This window comes from Lactuca serriola, chromosome 4, assembly GCF_051521515.1.
Source record: "Lactuca serriola cultivar US96UC23 chromosome 4, Lser_US96UC23_V15, whole genome shotgun sequence".
Lineage (NCBI taxonomy): Eukaryota > Viridiplantae > Streptophyta > Magnoliopsida > Asterales > Asteraceae > Lactuca > Lactuca serriola.
In genome coordinates, this window is record NC_136411.1 from 346,844,153 (window position 1) to 346,864,553 (window position 20,401).

General features: G+C 36.5%; 1 protein-coding gene across 1 annotated transcript; it reads right to left on the reverse strand.

The window, feature by feature from the left end:
* Nucleotides 1-435: 435 nt before the first annotated feature.
* LOC145097554 (transcription factor MYB44-like) lies at nt 436-1,568 on the reverse strand. Its single transcript, XM_079035123.1, has one exon. The coding sequence runs from the start codon at nt 1,517-1,519 to the stop codon at nt 713-715; it is 807 nt and encodes a 268-aa protein (XP_078891249.1). The 5' UTR covers nt 1,520-1,568; the 3' UTR covers nt 436-712.
* Between the last annotated feature and the right edge of the window lie 18,833 nt (nt 1,569-20,401).

Genomic DNA, 20,401 nt, shown 5'->3' on the forward strand with positions numbered 1-20,401 from the left:
CAATATATGTTAAATAAATGGTTCTTGTGTGATGAATGTGACAAATATCACATCTTTATGAAGAAAAAAAAAACAAAGAAAAGGACACATCTTTGACCTTAAATTTATATATCACACCTCAAATCTATGTTTGGTGTCAAAAGCGTGTAAAATTGTATTCAAATCTGCAAGCTGTACTTCACTCAATTATTATATCTCCTAATTTTATAACAATTTCATCCAATTTCAGTTACCAAAAAAATTGTTCAAGAACATCATGATTACCTCCCCCAAAAAAACTGATTTTTGTTCAAAGATCCAATTTTCGTTAACAACCCATGATCAAGAAACAGTTTAATCAACAAAAAGGACAACATGAATGGATCAAACATTGTAAAAATTGTAACTTTTTGGATGATCAAATTGGGTATTTCTTGTTCTTGATACTTGCTAGAATAATAAATGATAAATCTTCTTCAACATATTTTTTTTTTCTCAATTAAATGATTTTTAAATAAATCTAATCCGTTCCCTGTACAAATTTATTTCAACGTTTTCGTTGTGGGAGGATAATCCATGATTATGGAATTAACAGAGACATGATCGATGATTTGATTCACATTTTCCATGGTGTCTGAACGTTCTCCGATCATCATCATCATCATCATCTTCCGGTGATCAACACCCATCAACAAATTTAATTTATGTAGAAATAAGTAATCGATTAACCTAATCAGCCACCGCCATTACTGGCTTGTTGAAGTTCTACTCCGGTGATGTAATTCCTCACCTCCATTCTAACCATCTCCTGCATCACCGATAAAAACTCCGCGCTAAACGGCGGAACCACCTTCTCCGGCTGCTCAATCGGTGGTCGGGATACCTGAAGTTGCTGCATCGCAGCCGAAATCGCCATCGGAGCAGGTTTTGGAACCGGCGGAGGATGTGTCACCGTCGGCGTCGCCGACACCGACGACGCTTCAAATGATTCAGCTCCAGGAAGGGATAGACTCAACGACGTCGGCGGATCGTTAACCGGTGCAGCGGGTCTAGCCACCGGCCGGTAGACATGGACGCTCGAATCACTGACGTCAGATCCCGACGGACTACTCGGATTGAAGCAAAAACCCGACACCGGAACCCCAGACCCGGCGGAAACAGATCGTTTCAACGACGGTTGCTGAATCGAAAACTCGTTAAATTCTTCATTCGTCATGGAAGAACACTTCCTCTTCAAGGTGGAGTTCCAGTGGTTTTTAATGGCGTTATCAGTCCGACCCGATAACAACCGGGCAATCGTAGCCCATTTGTTACCAAACCTCGCATGAGCTCTAAGAATCGTCTCATCTTCCTCCGGCGTAAACGCCCGGTGCTCTACCTGCGGTGAAAGCTGGTTGCACCACCGTAAGCGGCAGGATTTCCCGGATCTACCAGGGATTGTTTTGCTGACGAGAGACCAGTTTCTTGGACCATGTTTCTCCACGAGTTGCTGAAGCATCTCATCTTCTTCGGGACTCCATGGACCTTTGATTCGATCCATTTGTCTGTAATTTTTTTTTTGGGGATTTGAGTGTGAAGTTGAAGAAGATGGAAGAAATGGCGGTTTTTATATATAGGGTTAAGACTGTGAGGAAAAGAAAGGTGACAGGCTGTGAGATTAGCAGGAGGTTGTGTTTGGGATCCAGCTGGCTAACGAACACGCGTCACAAATGCTCCTGTGCCCGTTTACACATATGCTACTCTCATTTTCTCAAAAATATCCATACAATAATAATAAATTCTAAAATTAAAAAAATTATATGTAAAATTTGATTTAGGATTTATAGTTTAGGTTTATTTGGTTATATAAATTAAATTGTTGATAATAAAAATTATTGTTAAAGTTTAAGGATTTTAATAAAATATTTAATATTAAACATTAGTGTTAAAAAATATTATATTTAATAAAAAATTGTCTAAGATATGGAAGTGTATTTCAATATAACGGTTCGACAGAAATCAGTTATTTTCTAGATAGATATCTCTATAGATGGGCTTGACCAACATATGTCTTATGTGGAGTATCGTATTATCCTTAAATATCAGCTCATGATCCCATATTTCCAAATGACGAGATATGACAAGTGTGCCGCAAAACATGTTTGGACTCTTTTGGAGAACATGCAATTCATTGTAAAGAACTCACGAGGTTCAAATATAGGCACGATATGGTTAGAGATGTTTTGTTTGACATATTTAAGCGTTCTGGGGTTTCCGCCAAGAAAGAGACACTTGTTAATTTCTTGACAGACCTGACATAAGGAAGGTCAAACCTTAGGTCGACCGACGTTTTGATTTTTGGATGGGTTGGAGGGAAACACGTATGTGTGGACCTTATATGTGTATCCTCTCTCGTGAGTTTGAAAGTTCGGGGGTTCACGGCGGAACATAATGCTTTAAAAGTTGCTACATGCAAAGTCATAAAATATGGGAAAATTGTGCATGAAAAATCAAAACATGTTAATACCATTTATGCTTGATATGTTTGGTTTCCTCGCGTCGAATGTGGTGGAACTTCTTAATAGAGTATAACGGATCATGCATATCAATGCTATATCCCCTAGATCTATGGATGTAGTCTTCAAAAGAATTGACTTTACCATACAAAAAGGCTTAGCGGCGCAACTTGTTGCCTCTTTGCCTTCTCACTCGTTGTACTATGATAACTAAGTTATATTTTCCTCTTTGGTTAATCGTTCCATCTAAAAGATTATTTCCAAAAACAATTGTTATAATATTTTTATTTCCATCTAAAAGATTATTTCCAAAAACAATTGTTATAATATTTTTATTTTTTTGTTATAACAGGTTAAAATGGTTGATATAAAAACGTTGTCAATTTTTACTCTTTCTTTAATGAAATGTAATAGTTATGCTAAATAATTGTTAAAATATAATTTTTATGTATTTTTTTTTATAAAAGTTTAATATTTCAAATTATATATAGAGTAAATAACAAAGTTGGTTGATGTGTTTATTTAAAACTAGTGAAGAGGCTTGTACGTTATATGGGTCAGATTTTTTTGTTGATGTTTGGTGGGTCAGGTACACGAAAATCCAACAACACGTTGTAGGGCAAAAAGGTAGTTTGTGGAACCATGAAATGCTATCCAAAGAACAATTAACTTACTTTTAAATAAGTTTACCTTAACATCCTATTTTTACTTAATTAACATTCAACTTTGATTTCATGCCATCTCAAAACAATATAATAAAATAAAAGTACAAATTCTAAAATTTTGTACTCATTTAATTTCACTCTAAAGCAATGAACTTTGTAAATCTAAAACTCTTAAATGCATCAAATAAATAAAAGAGATGTTCTAATTATTGGATTATATGTCTAAGCTCATAACTATAATTGATATGAACTTGAATTGATGGTATAAAAGTCCTTTTGGGTTGCCCTTAAATATAGCAATTGGACATGATGTTTTGGAAAGAGAGGTTAATTTATTATTTGATTAATAAATTGAAATAAATAATTTATTAATATATTATGAGAATAATATATTAATTAGAAATAATAATATTTAACTAATTATTAATCATAAATTAATTAGAATTAATTTTGAGATTAATAGAATTAATTAAAAGTACAGTGGTTAAAGTGTAATTGTTCAATATTTAAACAAAAGACATTCTAGAACCTCCCTAGGCTACGGACGGTTTTGGGAGTGTTCTAAGGGTTCTAGAATTATCGTTGGAGGATAATCAAGAAGCTGGATAATTACCAAAAAACAAGATAATATTATTATATTGGTTTTAGGGTTACCTAGGGTTTCCTTGTTGGATTATATAAGGAGCCTTACCCCTTTACCTTTCGGCCACTCATAACTTAGAGAGCTAGACCGAAATTCTGACCTCCTCCTTTCTCTCTCCTTAATATCCTTCTTCTTGTGTTGGGTGTGAACCACTAGAGGCACGACACTTGTGGTGTTTGCTTCCAAAAGATCAACAAAATGGATTCTTGGTTGTTTACTTCAATAATCAACAAGGTAAGTATTCTTACTAATGAATTCAGATTTTAATAGGAAATTTTTGGATTGATAGTTCCACTACTAGAAAAACAGTCTTTTGTAATGCAAAATGCGTGTCGTAGAATGCTCAGACGACGCGCAAATGTGTGTCAAGGAAGGCCCTGTCATAACGAGAAACGACACACTTTTGTGCGTCGTAACCTTACAACGCGCATTTACGATGCGTAATGCGTGTCAAGGAAGGCCCTGTCATAAAGAAGATGACACGCATTCGCGTGTCGTAAACGATGCACATTTACGAGTTGCATTGCGTATCATTAACGCCCATGTCATAAAGAAAGACGACACACATTTTTGCGTGTCATAAAGATTAAATGTTATATATATATATATATATATATATATATATATATATATATATATATATTGTAAATTTACTAATTTTCAAATTACATCACACGTTTAATGTCTCATAATATAAAATAAAATTTCATACGCAAAAAATAAAATAAATTGCACAAATTATAATATGTCATACAAATAATCATTCAAATGTTAAACAAAAATAATACATTGCTAACATGGGTTATACATTCCTATAAAACTAATAGGTGACCTCGATCTAGATCAAGGTTGACTTGGATCGATGGCGACGATTGGATTTTAGATACACAAACATGATTACTAACCTAAGACCTTGTGCAACAAGTGCATCCCATGCCCTATTTCCAGAAACCACCACACATTTTAGTGTCTTAAGGGCTAGTATACTTCCTCCTTGCCATCCAATAGCTTTCATTAACAATGGAACCACCTGTAATTTATTAAAAAAAACAAGGTCAAAACTGAAAACTAAGTATGCCCTTGCTCCAAGTGTCTGTGTGCATTTAATAACCCAATAGTAAATAAAAAGATAAACAAATAAGATAAGCGTCTTCCGTGTTTGTATTTTTTTTAGACATTAATTTGAGGGCACGCAAAAATGCGTGTCCTCTATCTTTCAAATTTTGCAAAGCTAACATTATTTTTTAGGGCACGCACAAATGCGTGTCCTCTATCAACGCGTGTCATTATTTGCGCGTCATTAAAGGGCTATTTTCTAGTAGTTTTCATAGTATGTTGCCTTTATGTGAAAGACATAGATCCTTCTTAGGTTGCATGTGCTCTAATCATTTAATTGTTAAATGTTTTTCTGCTTAGAGCATTGTTTTTGTAACCTCCATAACCCATCAGTGATATCAGAGCCTATGACTATCTTTCATATGATTACACATTGGTAAATTGATCAAAACTAAAATTTTCGGATTTGTCGCATCTCACGATGTGAGATCTGATTAGATAAGATTTTTCGAGATTATCTACTAAATCTGTTTTGTTTGGTAATTATCTGCCTTAAATATCTTCCAAGTTTGATTTCGCTGAATATTTGATAATAAATTACAAGCCTCAAAGTTAAGAGGTAAATATTTGACCCGATGAATTATTTTATTGATTAATATGATTGATTTTTTAAGTATGTAAATAATTGATTTAGATACTAATTCATCCTAATAATTAATTTCAAATATTATTTGGTTTATATTAAATTTAAATTATATAAATATTCAAAATTTATTATAAACCTAGTATTTTGAAAAAGTTTTAAAATGCATTTAATACTATATGTAAGATTAAAAGTTTAATAATTACTGTATGTATAAGAATAAGTCAGTCGAACCGTTAGTACGCCTCATTCATGAAGTTGTACTATAAGGGGAGTTTAAGGAAGCGGCCTATAAAACGACCGCCATTGGGTATGTAACTAAACTCTTTTATTTTAAATCTCAATCTTAGTTACTTTAGGAAAATGTGAATTTGTATGCTAACCCATGAAATTGCACATTATACTTTATAGTAGTTAGTGGAGCGCGTGCGGTTAACCGACACACTAATAGTGACTATAAAGAGTGATAATGGGCTATTCAAAAATTATCATTGATTAATGGAGCATGTGTGGTTAACCGACACATTAAAATGAGATGATAAATGACATCGAGAGTGCCAAACTAATTTGCATGGTTATTCACGTCTTGTTTGTGATCCTCAATATCCAGTCACAAATGGAAGAGCATAATATGAGATTAAACATGTTATTGAATAGTTTCAGTGAGTCTCAAAAGATCTAGGAATTTCACTTAACTTAATTTCCTTCAAATTTCATTTTTCAATGGTGGAATTGGTAAATCTTTATTTACCTACCTTTATAAAATTTACAATTAGATTACAACATCCTTTTTCTAAGTTGTGAATTTTTAGTTGGATCATAGCCTTAATATTTCATTTTGGGTTGTTATAATAAGGAATAATCTTATCTGACTAAAACTACCTTCCTTTTACAGATGTCAGCTCCAAATGATGTTTTTGGTTCCTCCTCATCCTCCAATCAAAACTTCTCGTTGCTGAACATCTGCTTAAGGGTGACATTGGACGACACTATCAAGATGGACCTTCATTTCGAGGACAAGGAATATGTCCTTGAGAAAGAGTTTAATGAGATTGACGAAGAGAAGGTTACCCCTGAAGAACTGGCCGCCTACAAGAAGCACTACAATGATGCAACAAAAGTTGCTTGCATCATGGTGGCCACCATGACTACTGAATTGCATAGATACTATGAGGATTACTAGTCGTACGAGTTAAAAAAGGACCTTATGGAAAAGTACCATAAGCGTGCTCCCCAAGAAAAATACGAGGTGGTAAAGTCCCTCATAGCAAGCAAGATGAAAGAGGGATAATCTGTTAGCAACCACGTGCAAAGAATGCAACGATATGTAGATTGCCTTGTCAAGCTTAATGTGAATTTTGATGAGGAGTTGGCTATCGACATAATCTTGAACTCCTTACCAATTTGTTATGATCAGTTCATCTTGACCTTGATGGGTTTTATACAAACAATCCTATGTGTGCATGCAACCCTAATTTGGATCTATGTTTTCACTATTAGATACACAACATTATGAACACATGAATAAAACCCTAATATAGGTTGCTATTTTCAAAATTCATATATAAGGTTAGATCACATACCTCTTGTTGTTATATAGCAATAACAACTCAAATCTTCAAACCCTTAGTCTTGAAAGCAAGCACCACAAGTGTAGTGTCTCTAATGGCTCATAAACACCACAAGCAATTGGAGAGGTTATAGAGAGAGAAGGGAGGAGGTAGAAATAAGCCTTGGGAGATATTAGAAGCAAGTGGACGATTTCTCAATGCCTAGGGGTCTTTATATAGTGTTGAGATTAGGGTTTTAGTCCTTATCCTTATCTAGTTGCTTGCCTATCAAGTAACCATAAGATAAGCCTTAATAACCCTTATCTATTATCCCTTTGGACGATTTCAAGGATATCGAAACCCTTGAATTCGTCCAACCCTAACAAGGATAACCACTACCTTAGTTTGCAACTATCACATAATTACAATTCAGCCCCTCTAGTTTAATTAACTACACTTGATCACAAAATTAATTCCTAATTAATTATTGACCAATATTAATTAAACAAATATGATTTCTCCTTTAATATATTATTCTTATAACATATTAATAAATCATAATAACCTCTTTCTCTATTTATTTCTCCAGTCAAGTTGCTTTGGTGAAGGCAACCCAAAAGGACCATGCACAACCGTGTCAAGTATTTACCAAATATGGTTACGGGCTTAGACACTAATCCAACAGTCTCCCACTTTGATAAGTTCAGTAACCACAAATGTAACGTACAACTCGATTAGCAATTGTAGCTCTCAAAGATGTTGTCGAACTCTAATCTTATCAGTAACCTGTCCTTTATATAAGGGATCGTACAGTCCTCTGTTTAGATATTGTGCGGACAATCTCATGGAACTAATTGTCTAGCAGTTGGTTTCTCGATCTCAGATTCATTTGACATAGAACTTAATTGAACACATCAATTCAGTCCTGACCGGGCCCGACACATAAGTCAAATCAAATCATCGAGCAACTGTGATATCGCTTTTACCCTCTTAGGATAGAAGTAACAGATAAACTTTGACTTATATGCATTTACTATTTATTAATCAACTATACACAATAATGCGTTTTATGACATCAATTTACTGATGCGGTTTCGCATTATCAATGTACAACCAATTAGTAAACAATAAACCATATATCTTGGTTTTAAGACCATATGATATTATCGTCTTGCGATCACTTTTGTCACATTCCATAAAATGATTCCAGCAAGCGCGGGTTTATTCCAATGCTCAAAACTTGTTCATAAGCACTCATCAACGTTGCAACAACCTTTGTTATGTCTAATACCTTTTAGACACTCTACATACCAATTCATGACAATCTTCATTCATACCTACTTCCAATATATGAACGATTGTGGACCATTCGAATAATTCGATTATTCTTAATAACTCAATTATTCAGGAAGTCAAAACATGCAAATTGAAACAATAGTTAAACAATTAACATAAGACAGTAACTTTACTTATAAATAATAATCCTTTATTTAATCATCAAATGTCAATTATATTTATCTATTATATGTTTCTAAAACTATCTAATCTAAACTAATATCATCCTTCAGCCCAATGCTCCTAGCATGCTGCAAGTGCTTAACCCTACTCAATCCCTTTGTAAGTGGATTTGTTGGCTTATCTTCTAATGATATCCTCTTAACCACGAGGTGTCATTCTTCTACTTGATGTCTAATAAAGTGATACTTTCTGTCGATATGCCGAGATCTACCATGATCCCTCGGTTCCTTGGTTAAGGAAACCACTCCTTCATTATCATAGAAAATTTCCATAGGCTCCTTTATGGCAGGCACAACCCTAAGGTCACCAATGAAGTTCTTCAACCATATCGCCTCCTTTGATGCTTCGCTCGCTGCAATGTACTCCGATTCACACGTTGAATCAACTACAGTTTCCTGCTTGGAACTTTTCCAAGTCACTGCTCCTCCATTTAGGGTAAAGACCCAGCCCGACTGTGAACGGTAGTTGTCTCTGTCGGTCTGGAAGCTGGCGTCACTATACCCTTTCACCTTTAATTCATCACTCCCTCCGAGGACTAAGAACCATTCCTTGGTCCTCCGAAGGTACTTAAGTATATTCTTGACCTCAATCCAATGAGCTTTGCCCGGGTTCCCTTGATATCTACTGACCATGCTCAAGGCAAAGGCCACATCAGGGCGAGTACAAGTCATAGCATACATGATCGAGCCAACTGCGGAAGCGTAAGGTACTTGGCTCATCTCTGCTATCTCGGCTTCGGTACTCGGACTTTGAGTCTTACTCAACTTGGCATTACTCTATATTGGTAGTTCTCCCTTTTTCGAGTTTTCCATACTAAAACGTTTTAGTACTTTATCCAAGTAAGTATTTTGACTAAGTCCTATTAGTCTCTTACTTCGTTCTCTCACTATCCTTATTCCCAAAATATAGGAAGCCTCTCCGAGGTCCTTCATAGCAAAGCACTTCCCGAGCCAGGACTTAACCTCCTGCAGAGTCGGGATGTCGTTTCCTATGAGCAGTATGTCATCGACATACAAAACGAGGAAGCTAACTATACTCCCACTGGCTTTGATATATGCACATGATTCATCTTCGCTTCGTACAAATCCAAACTCTTTGACTTTCTCATCGAAGCAAAGATTCCATCTGCGAGATGCTTACTTAAGTCCATAAATGGACTTCTCAAGCTTGCACACTCTATTGGGATGCTTCGGATCGACAAAACCCTCTGGCCGAGCCATGTAAACATCCTCAGCCAACTTCCCATTAAGGAAAGCGGTCTTGACATCCATCTGCCATATCTCATAATCATGAAATGCAGCAATGGCTAGCATCACCCTAACATATTTTATCTTGGTAACTAGTGAGAAGGTCTCATCATAGTCAACTCCAGGAGTTTGAGTAAATCCCTTCGCCACCAATCGCGCCTTATACGTGTGCACATTCCCATCCACATCGGTCTTCTTCTTGAAGATCCATTTGCACCCAACCGTCTTACGCCCGGGCACATTGTCAACCAAATTCCAAACTTGGTTGTCATACATGGACTGAATCTTGCTGTCCATCGCCTCTTTCCATTTAGTAGACTCCGGGCCTGCCATGGCTTCCTTATAGCTATTAGGTTCATCTAGATTTACTAGTGTACTGTCACTAATATATGTGTCCCCTTCGGTAGTAATATGAAAACCATACAACTGGGGTTGAACTCTAACTCTTTCGGAACATCTAAGAGGTAAGGACTCGTCAATTGGTTCAACCGGAGTTTCCTCCTCAGGTTGAGCGCCAGCGGTAGAGGTTCCTTCATCGATCGATTCTTGAATCTCTTCAAGATCGATTTGCCTCCCACTATCTCCTTGGCTTATGAGTTCTCGCTCTCGGAAAACCCCTCTCCTCACAACGAAGACAACATTGTCACTCGTTCTATAGAAGAGACATCCAAAGGATCTCTGCGGGTAGCCGATGAAAATACATCGCTCACTACGAGGTTCGAGCTTGTCGTGAGTCTCTCGTCTTACGAAAACCTCACAACCCCAAACCTTGATATGTGCCAACGAGGGAGCTTTCCCTGTCCATATCTCGTGAGGTGTTTTGGCAACCTTCTTTGTAGGGACTCGGTTAAGGATATGGGCGTCAGTCTCTAAGGCATACCCCTAGAATGAGATAGGTAGTGAAGCACGACTCATCATAGAACAGAACATGTCTAACAGGGTTCGATTACGCCTTTCTGCCACACCATTCAATTGTGGTGTCCTAGGTGGCGTCAATTGCGAAACTATTCCGCATTCCTCCTCGATCGGATCGAAGCATCTTGATTTTCCTGCCCAATTGATTCTTCACTTCATGCTTGACTTCTTTGAACTTTTCAAACGTTTCTGACTTGTGCTTGATTAAGTAAATATACCCATATCTACTATAATCATCGGTGAAAGTCACGTAGAAGCGGTTCCCATCCTTTGTGGTGGATCTAAAGGGCCCACATACATCGGTATGTATGAGATCCAATAAACCCTCACCCCTCTCACAAGTGCCAGTGAAGGGTGACTTGGTTATCTTTCCAAGTAAACAAGATTCGCACGTGTCATCTTCCCTAAGGTCGAATGACTCCAACACTCCATCCTTTTGGAGTTGGGCTATGCGCTTCTTGTTGACATGTCCAAGACGACAATGCCACAAAGATGCTTTATCCATACTATTGGAAGAATCCATACACAACACATCATTTCCTTGGTTATCTACAACCATAACATTTTCATAAATTCCATTACAAGGCATTGCTTCAAAGTATAAAACACCATTTAGATAAGCATAAATAGAACCATTCTCATTATTAAACGAATATCTAAATCCTTGTCTAAATAAACCATGAAAATAAATGATGTTTCTTGCCATATCTGGCGAGTAGCAACAATTGTTTAAATCTAAATTCAATCCATTACTAAGCACTAAAGAATACACTCCAATCTTGGTAACAGCCGACATTCTTCTGTTCCCCATGATTAGATTTATTCTTCCAAGCTCCACATCCCTATTTCTTCCTAGTCCCTGCAAATCAGAACAAATGTGGTAACCACATCATGTATTAAGAACCCAAGAAATAGCATGAGATGAATCATTAGATTTAATTGTGTATATACCTGCATAAGATGGCTTGATCTTTCCATCCTAGATGGCTTGTAGATATTCCAGACAACTTCTCTTCCAATGCCCTATTTTGTGGCAATGATGGCACTCTGCCTCCTTTGGGTTAGGGTTGGGCTTAGCAGGATCAACCTTGGTCCCACTAGAAGAGGAACCATCTTGGGACTTTCCCTTGCGGTGTCTCTTTGATGAAGCCTTCCTCTTCTTGCCCCTTCCCTGCCCTATAGCCAAAACAGGAGCAGCGGATGGATTAGGAGTTGGTGCAACAGACTTGTCCTTAAGGTTGCTCTCAGCAATCCTTAGGAGCCCTTGGAGTTTACTTAGGGTGACCTCTTCCTTGTTCATGTGGTAGGTCATCCTAAATTGGTTGTAGCATGAGGGCAAGGAGTGAAGAACAATGTCGATAGCCAAATCTTCCCCAAAGTTGACATTCAACTTGTGAAGACGATCAACATACCTTTGCCTCTTTTGCAAGTGCACGGTTAGAGACTCTCCACTTCCCATTTTAGCAGTGATCATATTCGTAATGATCTCATAGCACTCTTGCCTCGCGCTTTGGTGATATCTCTCCATCAAGTCTATATGCATCTCATAGGGATACATGTCCTCATAGGACTTTTGGAATTCGGAGTTCATTGTGGCTATCATGATGCAATGAACTTTCGTTGCATCACGCTCATGGGTCTCAATGACAACCATTTCTTCGGGAGTAGCAGTTTCTGGATTGATCTTCTCGAGCTTCTCATCGAGAACATACTCTTTGTCCTCGTAACGTGCGATAGCGCGATGTATCTTATCCATTCGCTAAAGTTCGATCCATCGAAAGTCACTTTTTGACAAAGGCTCATTAGCGTGAATGAGCTAGCAGTAGCGCTGTTTGCGTTAGACATCTACAAATAGAAAGGACAAAGTTTGATTAGAATTGAATCCCTAATTAAACACCCAAAATGAAAAATTAGAGCTTGGACCCAAAAACATTATTTACATATTAGAAAAGGGATGCCGTAATCCAACACGCAAATAATTTGGAGGTAGTGAATGACGATTCACTAATTCTTCACCATGAAAAACATAAGCTTAAGTTTTAAATGTATTGAGAATTCCTAGATTTTCTTGGAGATTCATTGAAATTTTCAATGGCATGTTTAAATCTCGATATGCCCCTCTTGTTTGTGACTGGGATGCCGATGATCACAAAGTGGGTGTGAATAACCATGCAAATCTACATGGTGCCTTCATTGTTACAATCACCTATTTGATGTGCCGGTAAATCACACACGCTCCATCGAACTATAACAAACAATGAATCACCCTGTACCACCTTTGCTTAGAACCAATTAGTGTGCCGGTAAACCACACACGCTCCACTAACTTCTTAGCAAGGGTGCAAAGTGTAATTTCATGGGATTGCATCATTTTCACTTTTGCCTAAAGTAACTAGGATTGGGAATTTGTAAAAATGTTTAGTTACTTTATATAGATTCATTATACTTATTAATGAGGAGAGGATTGCCCTATCCTACCCGTTCGGCTAACGACCCTCCACCAGTCAAGCAAGCGGTGAGTGTGAGTGTACACCCATTAAGCGCCATTTTATAGGCAGCAACCTTATACCTACCTTATAGACCGGCTTCGTGAATGAGGCCTACTAACGGTAAGACTAGCATTTTAATTATATATATATATATATATATATATATATATATATATATATATATATATATATATATATATATATTAAGCTTGTAATAATATAATAGTATAGGGTGTATTTTAAACATTTCAAAATACTAGGGTTTTAATCTTCAATTTTAAAATTTTCGAAATTTAATACCATTTAAATTAAAATTTTAAATATTAAAACTCTTGATTTAATAATTATCTCAAATTAAGCTATTAATTCAAATTATTAAATCATAAGGGATTATTAAATCTTAAAGGATAATTACCATTTAAACAATTAACTTATCCTAATCCCTTTTATCCCTCTAAATCTCGAAAATAATGGGAGGGGATAATTCAAAATCTTTAATTACCATATTTAACTTTTAAAAGATAATTACAAGAATGGGATTATCCAAATGCCTAAAATTTAGGATCTTATCTTGGGGAAGGAGGCTAATCTCGAAATCTTAGGGTTTGCAAACCCTAGATTTCAAAATCTTGGATTAAAAGGAAAGGATTCAAAAAACCCTTTCAAGATATTCGCAAATTAGGGTTAGGAAACCCTAATCTCGAAATCTCTTGCCTCCTAGGGTTTATTGGCTATAAACCCTAATTTGTCAAGTTCATACAATTGAATAATACTAATTGAAAACACGTTAACCAAAGGCTCTGATACCACTGATGGGTTTTATACAAACAATCCTATGTGTGCGTGCAACCCTAATTTGGATATATGTTTTCACTATTAGATACACAACATTATGAACACATGAATAAAACCTTAATATAGGTTGCTATTTTCGAAATTCATATATAAGGTTAGATCACATACCTCTTGTTGTTATATAGCAATAACAACTCAAATCTTCAAACCCTTAGTCTTGAAAGCAAGCACCACAAGTGCAGTGCCTCTAATGGCTCACAAACACCACAAGCAATTGGAGAGGTTATAGAGAGAGAAGGGAGGAGGTAGAAATCGGCCTTGGGAGCTCTTAGAAGCAAGTTGATGACTTCTCAAGGCCTAGGGGTCTTTATATAGTGTTGAGATTAGGGTTTTAGTCCTTATCCTTATCTAGTTGCTTGCCTATCAAGTAACCATAAGATAAGCCTTAATAACCCTTATCTATTATCCCTTTGGACGATTTCAAGGATATCCAAACCCTTGAATTTGTCCAACCCTAACAAGGATAACCACTACCTTATTTTGTAACTATCACATAATTACAATTCAGCCCCTCTAGTTTAATTAATTACACTTGATCACAAAATTAATTCTTAATTAATTATTGACCAATATTAATTTAACTAATATGATTTCTCCTTTAATATATTATTCTTATAACATATTAATAAATCATAATAACCTCTTTCTCTATTTATTTCTCCAGTCAAGTTGCTTTGGTGAAGGCAACCCAAAAGGACCATGCACAACCGGGTTAAGTATTTACCTAATATGGTTACGGGCTTAGTCCCTAATCCAACAGACCTATCTTTTGATTAACAATGAGACCACTTTATCTCAATTGTACAACCTCCTGTGAAGAACTGAAGAAGGGATGAAAGGAAAGAGTGTTGCCTCCACTCCTGCTAGTGCTCCTATTCTGGCCATTGGTCAAGGGAAAGGGAAAAAGAGTAAAGGTCATCCAAAGCAAAAATGGAAGGAAAGTCTCAATCTGGGTCGTCAAGCAATGGACCCAAAGTTAAATCCAGTTCTAATGCTCCCCTTGTCTCTGATCCCAAAGAGGCCACTTGCTTTTACTGCAACGACAAAGGGCATTACAAACGAAGCTTCCCAAAGTATATACACTATTTTATCTAATAACTCATCATCTTTTCGTTCTTGGGTCCTTGATACAGGATGTGGATTTTACATTTGTTTTGATTTGCAGGGGCTAAGAAGAAGTGAGGACGTGGAGCATGGTAGAATAAACTTGATCATGGGGAATAAGCGATCTTCACTTGTCACCAAGATTGGAGTTATGGTCTAGTGCTTATTGATGTATTTAGTTTAGATTTATTAAATTGTTGCGACTCATTATAAATGACACGAAACATTATTTCCTTTCATGCATTGTTTAGATAAGGTTTTAGATATTCTTTTAATGATGAGAATGGTTGTATTTCTGCTTAGAAAAATTGTATTTTCTATTTTGAAGCTTTACCTTGTGATGGTGTGTATGAAACTGTGATATGTGGAGACAATTTAGGCAATAGTGTATTTCAAATTGACTCGTCTAATGGTATAGACAAAGCGTGCTTGTGTCATTGTCCTCTTGGACACATTAACAATAAACACATCACCCGACTCCAAAAGGATGGAATGTTGGAATCATTTGACCTAAGGTCAGATGATGAATGTGAATATTGTCTTTTGGGTAAGATGAAAAAAATCACATTTCCCTGTTTCTTGTGAAAGAGTTGAAGGTTTGTTGGACGTCATACACACAAATGTGTGTGGGCCCTTCAAATCTACCATAAGGGATGCTAATCGATTCTATGTGACTTTTTCTGATGATTATAGCAGATATAGTTATATCTACTTAATCAAGCATAAGTAAGAAACCTTTGAAAGGTCCAAAGAGTTTAAATAAGAAGTCGAGAATCAATTGGGAAGGAAGATAAAGATGCTTAGATCCGATAGAGGCGGTGAGTATCTTAGTATCGAGTTCCACAACTACCTCAATGAATGTGGAATAGTTTCATAATTGACACCTCCTAGGACACCACAACTTAATGGTGTGGCTGAGAGGCACAATCAAACCCTGTTAGACATGGTTCATTCAATGATGCGTCAAGATTCTCTTCCAATTTTGTTCTGGGGGTATGTCATACAGACTGCCACCCACATTCTTAATCTTGTCCCAACTAAGAAGGTTGCCAAAACACCTCACGAGATGTGGACATGGAAGGTTCCTTTGTTAGCACATATCAAGGTTTGGGGTTGTGAAGCTTTCGTTACATGAGAGACTCACGATAAGCTTGAACCTTGAAGTGAGAGATGTATTTTCATTAGCTATCCACATAAGTAATTTGGATATTTTTTCTACAGACCGAGTAAGAATGTGGTCTGTGTAGCACGAAAGGAAGTCCTTCGAGAGAGAGAGAGAAAGAGAGAGAGAGAGAGAGAGAGAGAGAGAGAGAGAAAGAGAGCTCATATACAAAGAGGACAGTGGGAGTACAATTGATCTTGAAGAGATTCAAGAATCAAACGATGAAGGAACCTCTGAAGACGCTAGGGTTCAACCAAAGGAAGAAATTCCAGTTGACGAGTCATTACTTCTTAGGTGTTCTAGTAGAGTTAGAATTCCACCTGAGTTCTATGGTTTCCATATAACTTCAGATGGTGATACGTCTATCAGTGACAGTACACTGGTAATTTGGATGAACCTGCTAACTACAACGAAGAAATGATAGGCCTTGAGGCAGCCAAATGGCAAGAGGAAATAGACAACGAGATCAAGTCCATGTATGACAACCAAGTTTGGAATTTGGTTGATAATGTATCGGGTTGTAAGACAGTTGGGTGCAAATGGATCTTCAAGAAGAAGACCGAAATGGATGGAAAGGTACACACCTTCAAGGCTCAACTGGTTGTGAATGGCTTTACTCAAACCCCAGGGGTTGACTATGATGAGACCTTCTCACCAGTGACAAATATAAAATCTATTTGGGTAATGCTCACCATAGCTGCGTTTCATGACTATGAAATTTGGTAGATGGATGTCAAAACCGCTTTCCTTAACGAGAAGTTGGATGAGGATGTTTACATGAGTAATCCATAGGGTTTTGTCAATGCAAGTATCCAAATAGAGTGTGTAAGCTTGAGAAATCAATCTATGGATCGAAACAAGCTTCTCGTAGATGGAATCTTTACGTTTTCGAGAAGGTCAAGGAGTTTGGCTTCTCGAGAAGTGAAGATGAGTCTTGTGTATATGTCAAAGCTAGTGGGAGTATAGTAACATTCCTAGTATTGTATGTTGATGACATTCTTCTATAGGAAACAACATTCCAAATTTGCAAGAGGTTAAGTCTTTGCTTGGAAAGTGTTTCGCTATGAAGGATCTAGAAGTGGATGCTTATATTCTATGGATAAGAATTCTGAGAGACAGGTGTAAAAGACTAATTGGACTTAGTCAAAGTACATACTTGGAAAAGGTGCTAAAACATTTTAGTATGGACAATTCCAATAAAGCAGAACTGCCTATACAGAGTAATACCAAACTGAGTAAGACTCAGATCCCGATAATTGATGGTGAGATAGCAGAAATGAGTAGAGTTCTATACGCTTCAACAGTTGGATCTATCATGTATGCTATGAAATGTACTCTCCCTAATGTGGCCATTGCTTTGAGCATGGTCAGTCGTTATCAGGGAAATCCAGGTAGAGCTCATTGGATAGTAGTTAAGAATATTCTCAAGTTTCTGCGAAGAACCAAGGATTGGGTCCTAGTACTTTGTGGGAGTGATACATTGAGAGAAACTGGGTATAGTGACGCCAACTTTCAAACAAACAGAGACTTCTTTTGTTCTCAATCTGGCTAGGTGTTTATCTTAAATAGAGGAGCAGTAACCTGGAAAAGTTCCAAACAAGAGATAGTGGCTGATTCTACCTGTGAATTAGAGTACATAGCGGCGAGCGAAGCATCAAAAGGAGGCAATTTGGTTGAATAACTTCATCGGAGACCTTGGAGTTGTTCCAACTATCATGGAGCCAATGGAAATTTTCTGTGATAACGAAGAAGCGGTTGCCTTGACAAAGGAACCAAGAGATCATGGTAGATCAATACATATCGATAGAAAATACCATTTCATCAGACATATAGTAAAAGAAGGTCACGTCATCGTGAAGAGGGTATCATCTGAAGAGAATCCTGTAGATCCACTCACAAAGGGTTTGAGTAAGGGTAAACGCGCTCAACATGCTAGGAGCATTGGTCTAAAAGATGATATTAGTTTTAGTAGTTAGATATTTAGTTCGAAACTTTTAACAAATTAAATGTATTGACTTTTGGTGATTAAATAATAGAGAATCATTTATGAGTTTGTTTACTACCTTTTGTTAATTGTTTATTATTGTGTTTCATTTTGCTTGTTTTACTTCCTGAATAATTCGTTTAATGAAACTCCACAGACGATCATACTTTTGGAAGTAAGTAGTGAATTAAGACTATCATGAATTAGATTGTAGATTGTCTAAAGAGTTTTAGACATAGCAATGGTATTGATGCAATGTTCATGAGTACTTAGAAATGGAGATTTAAGTATTGGATTAACCGACACTCAGAGAATTACTTCATTGAATTTATCACGAGTAATTCTAAGATGATAATATCTTATAATCTTGAAATGGAGATATATGAGTTATGGTTTACAAGTTAGTTGTGTATTGATGATATGTAAACGCATAAGTAACTTGATGGTATAAAACGTATTGTTGTGCTTGATCAGATGAGTAAATGGTGCAAGCATATAATTCAAAGTTTATTTGTTCCTTTTTCCCTAACAGGAAAAGCAATATCTTTGGGGCCCTCAGTGATTTGGTGTTGACTTACAGTGTCAGGCCCGAGCAAGAATAAATTGATATGTTCGATTAGAAGTTCTATGTCATTACAATTCGGAAATCAGGAAAAAAGTATTGTACAATGAGATTGATTCTGTTCCATGTCTCATGTCCGAATGATATCTTGCAGAACAGAGGATTATATGATCACTTATCTTAGGACACATAACTGACTGGGTCAGAGTTCGACAACGACTTTTGGAAGCTACAATTTGCTGATCAGTTTAGAAGTTATACTAGAAATTATAGTTATAGACTTATACAAGTGAGAGACTATTGGATTAGGTGTCTAAGCCCATAACTATAATTGGTATGAACTTGAATTAATGGTAGCCCAGTCCTTTTGGGTTGCCCTCAAACCTAGCAATTGGATAAAATGTTATGCAAAGAGAGGTTGATTTATTATTCGATTAATAAATTGAAATAAATAATTTATTAATATATTATGAGAATAATATATTAATTAGAAATAGTAATATTTATTTAATTATTAATAAGAAATTAATTGGAATTAATTTAGGATTAATAGAATTAATTAAAAGTGCACGGGTTAAAGTGTAATTGTTCAATAGTTGAGCAAAAGGAATTCTAGAACCTCCCTAGGTTATGGATGGTTTTGGGAGTGTTCTTGGGGTTCCATAATTATCCTTGGAGGATAATCAGGAAGCTGGATAATTACCAAAAACAAAATAATATTATTATATTGTTTTTAGGGTTAACTAGGGTTTCCTTGTTGCACTATATAAGGAGCCTTACCCTTTGTTGGGTCTAAAATTGGTTTATACTTTGCTTTTCTAAGTATTTATTGTTTTATTATTTTGGGCCAAAAATTATGTTGGGATTAATTGTAGCTTGGACCGAAAACCCATGAGTTTTCGGTCTAGCATTGGGTTTTCGGTCCGGCCTTGAGTTTGTGGTCCATGTATATATAGGTGTTAGGTGGGTGAGGTGATAAACACTAGTGGAGAGCTTAAGTGTGTGCATTTTTTGAAGGTGTTCTAGAGAGAGAAGAACAAGTGTGTGTTAGTGTGTGTGAATCTTGTATCCGGATGTTCATTCTAATCATATCTGTAACAACCCGAAGTTGTTCATCGCCGAAAACCCATTCTACCCGTATAACTCGTCGGAGATCGAAATGTCCCGATATCGTTTTTGGGTTTAGTTAACTAAAATTACATGTTTATTATCATTCAATGAGGGTCCAAATCATTTAGGAACTCATGAATTTAGCCCAAAACATTTATTTCATAAGTTTTAGAAATATCCTCGTCGGGTGACGGAAACTCAATCGGGTGCGACTTAAAGCATCGTTTAAGGCCGGTATCGGGTAGAATTCCTCTGTGTCCAAGTTTTAGGAACTATATAAACGTGTTAAGCCTTTCATTTGAAGGTTTTTCCTTCTCTCTCTACTCTCTCTCTAACCTCTCTCCTAAATCCAAAGTTTAAGGGTCCAAAACTCAATTTTAAGGCCTCAAATCCCTAAGGTACCTTCCTAGCCTTAATCTATAGC

What these genes read in the sequence shown, in the direction of transcription:
- LOC145097554 (XM_079035123.1), bottom strand. Translation starts at nt 1,519, where the DNA reads ATGGATCGAATCAAAGGTCCATGGAGTCCCGAAGAAGATGAGATGCTT.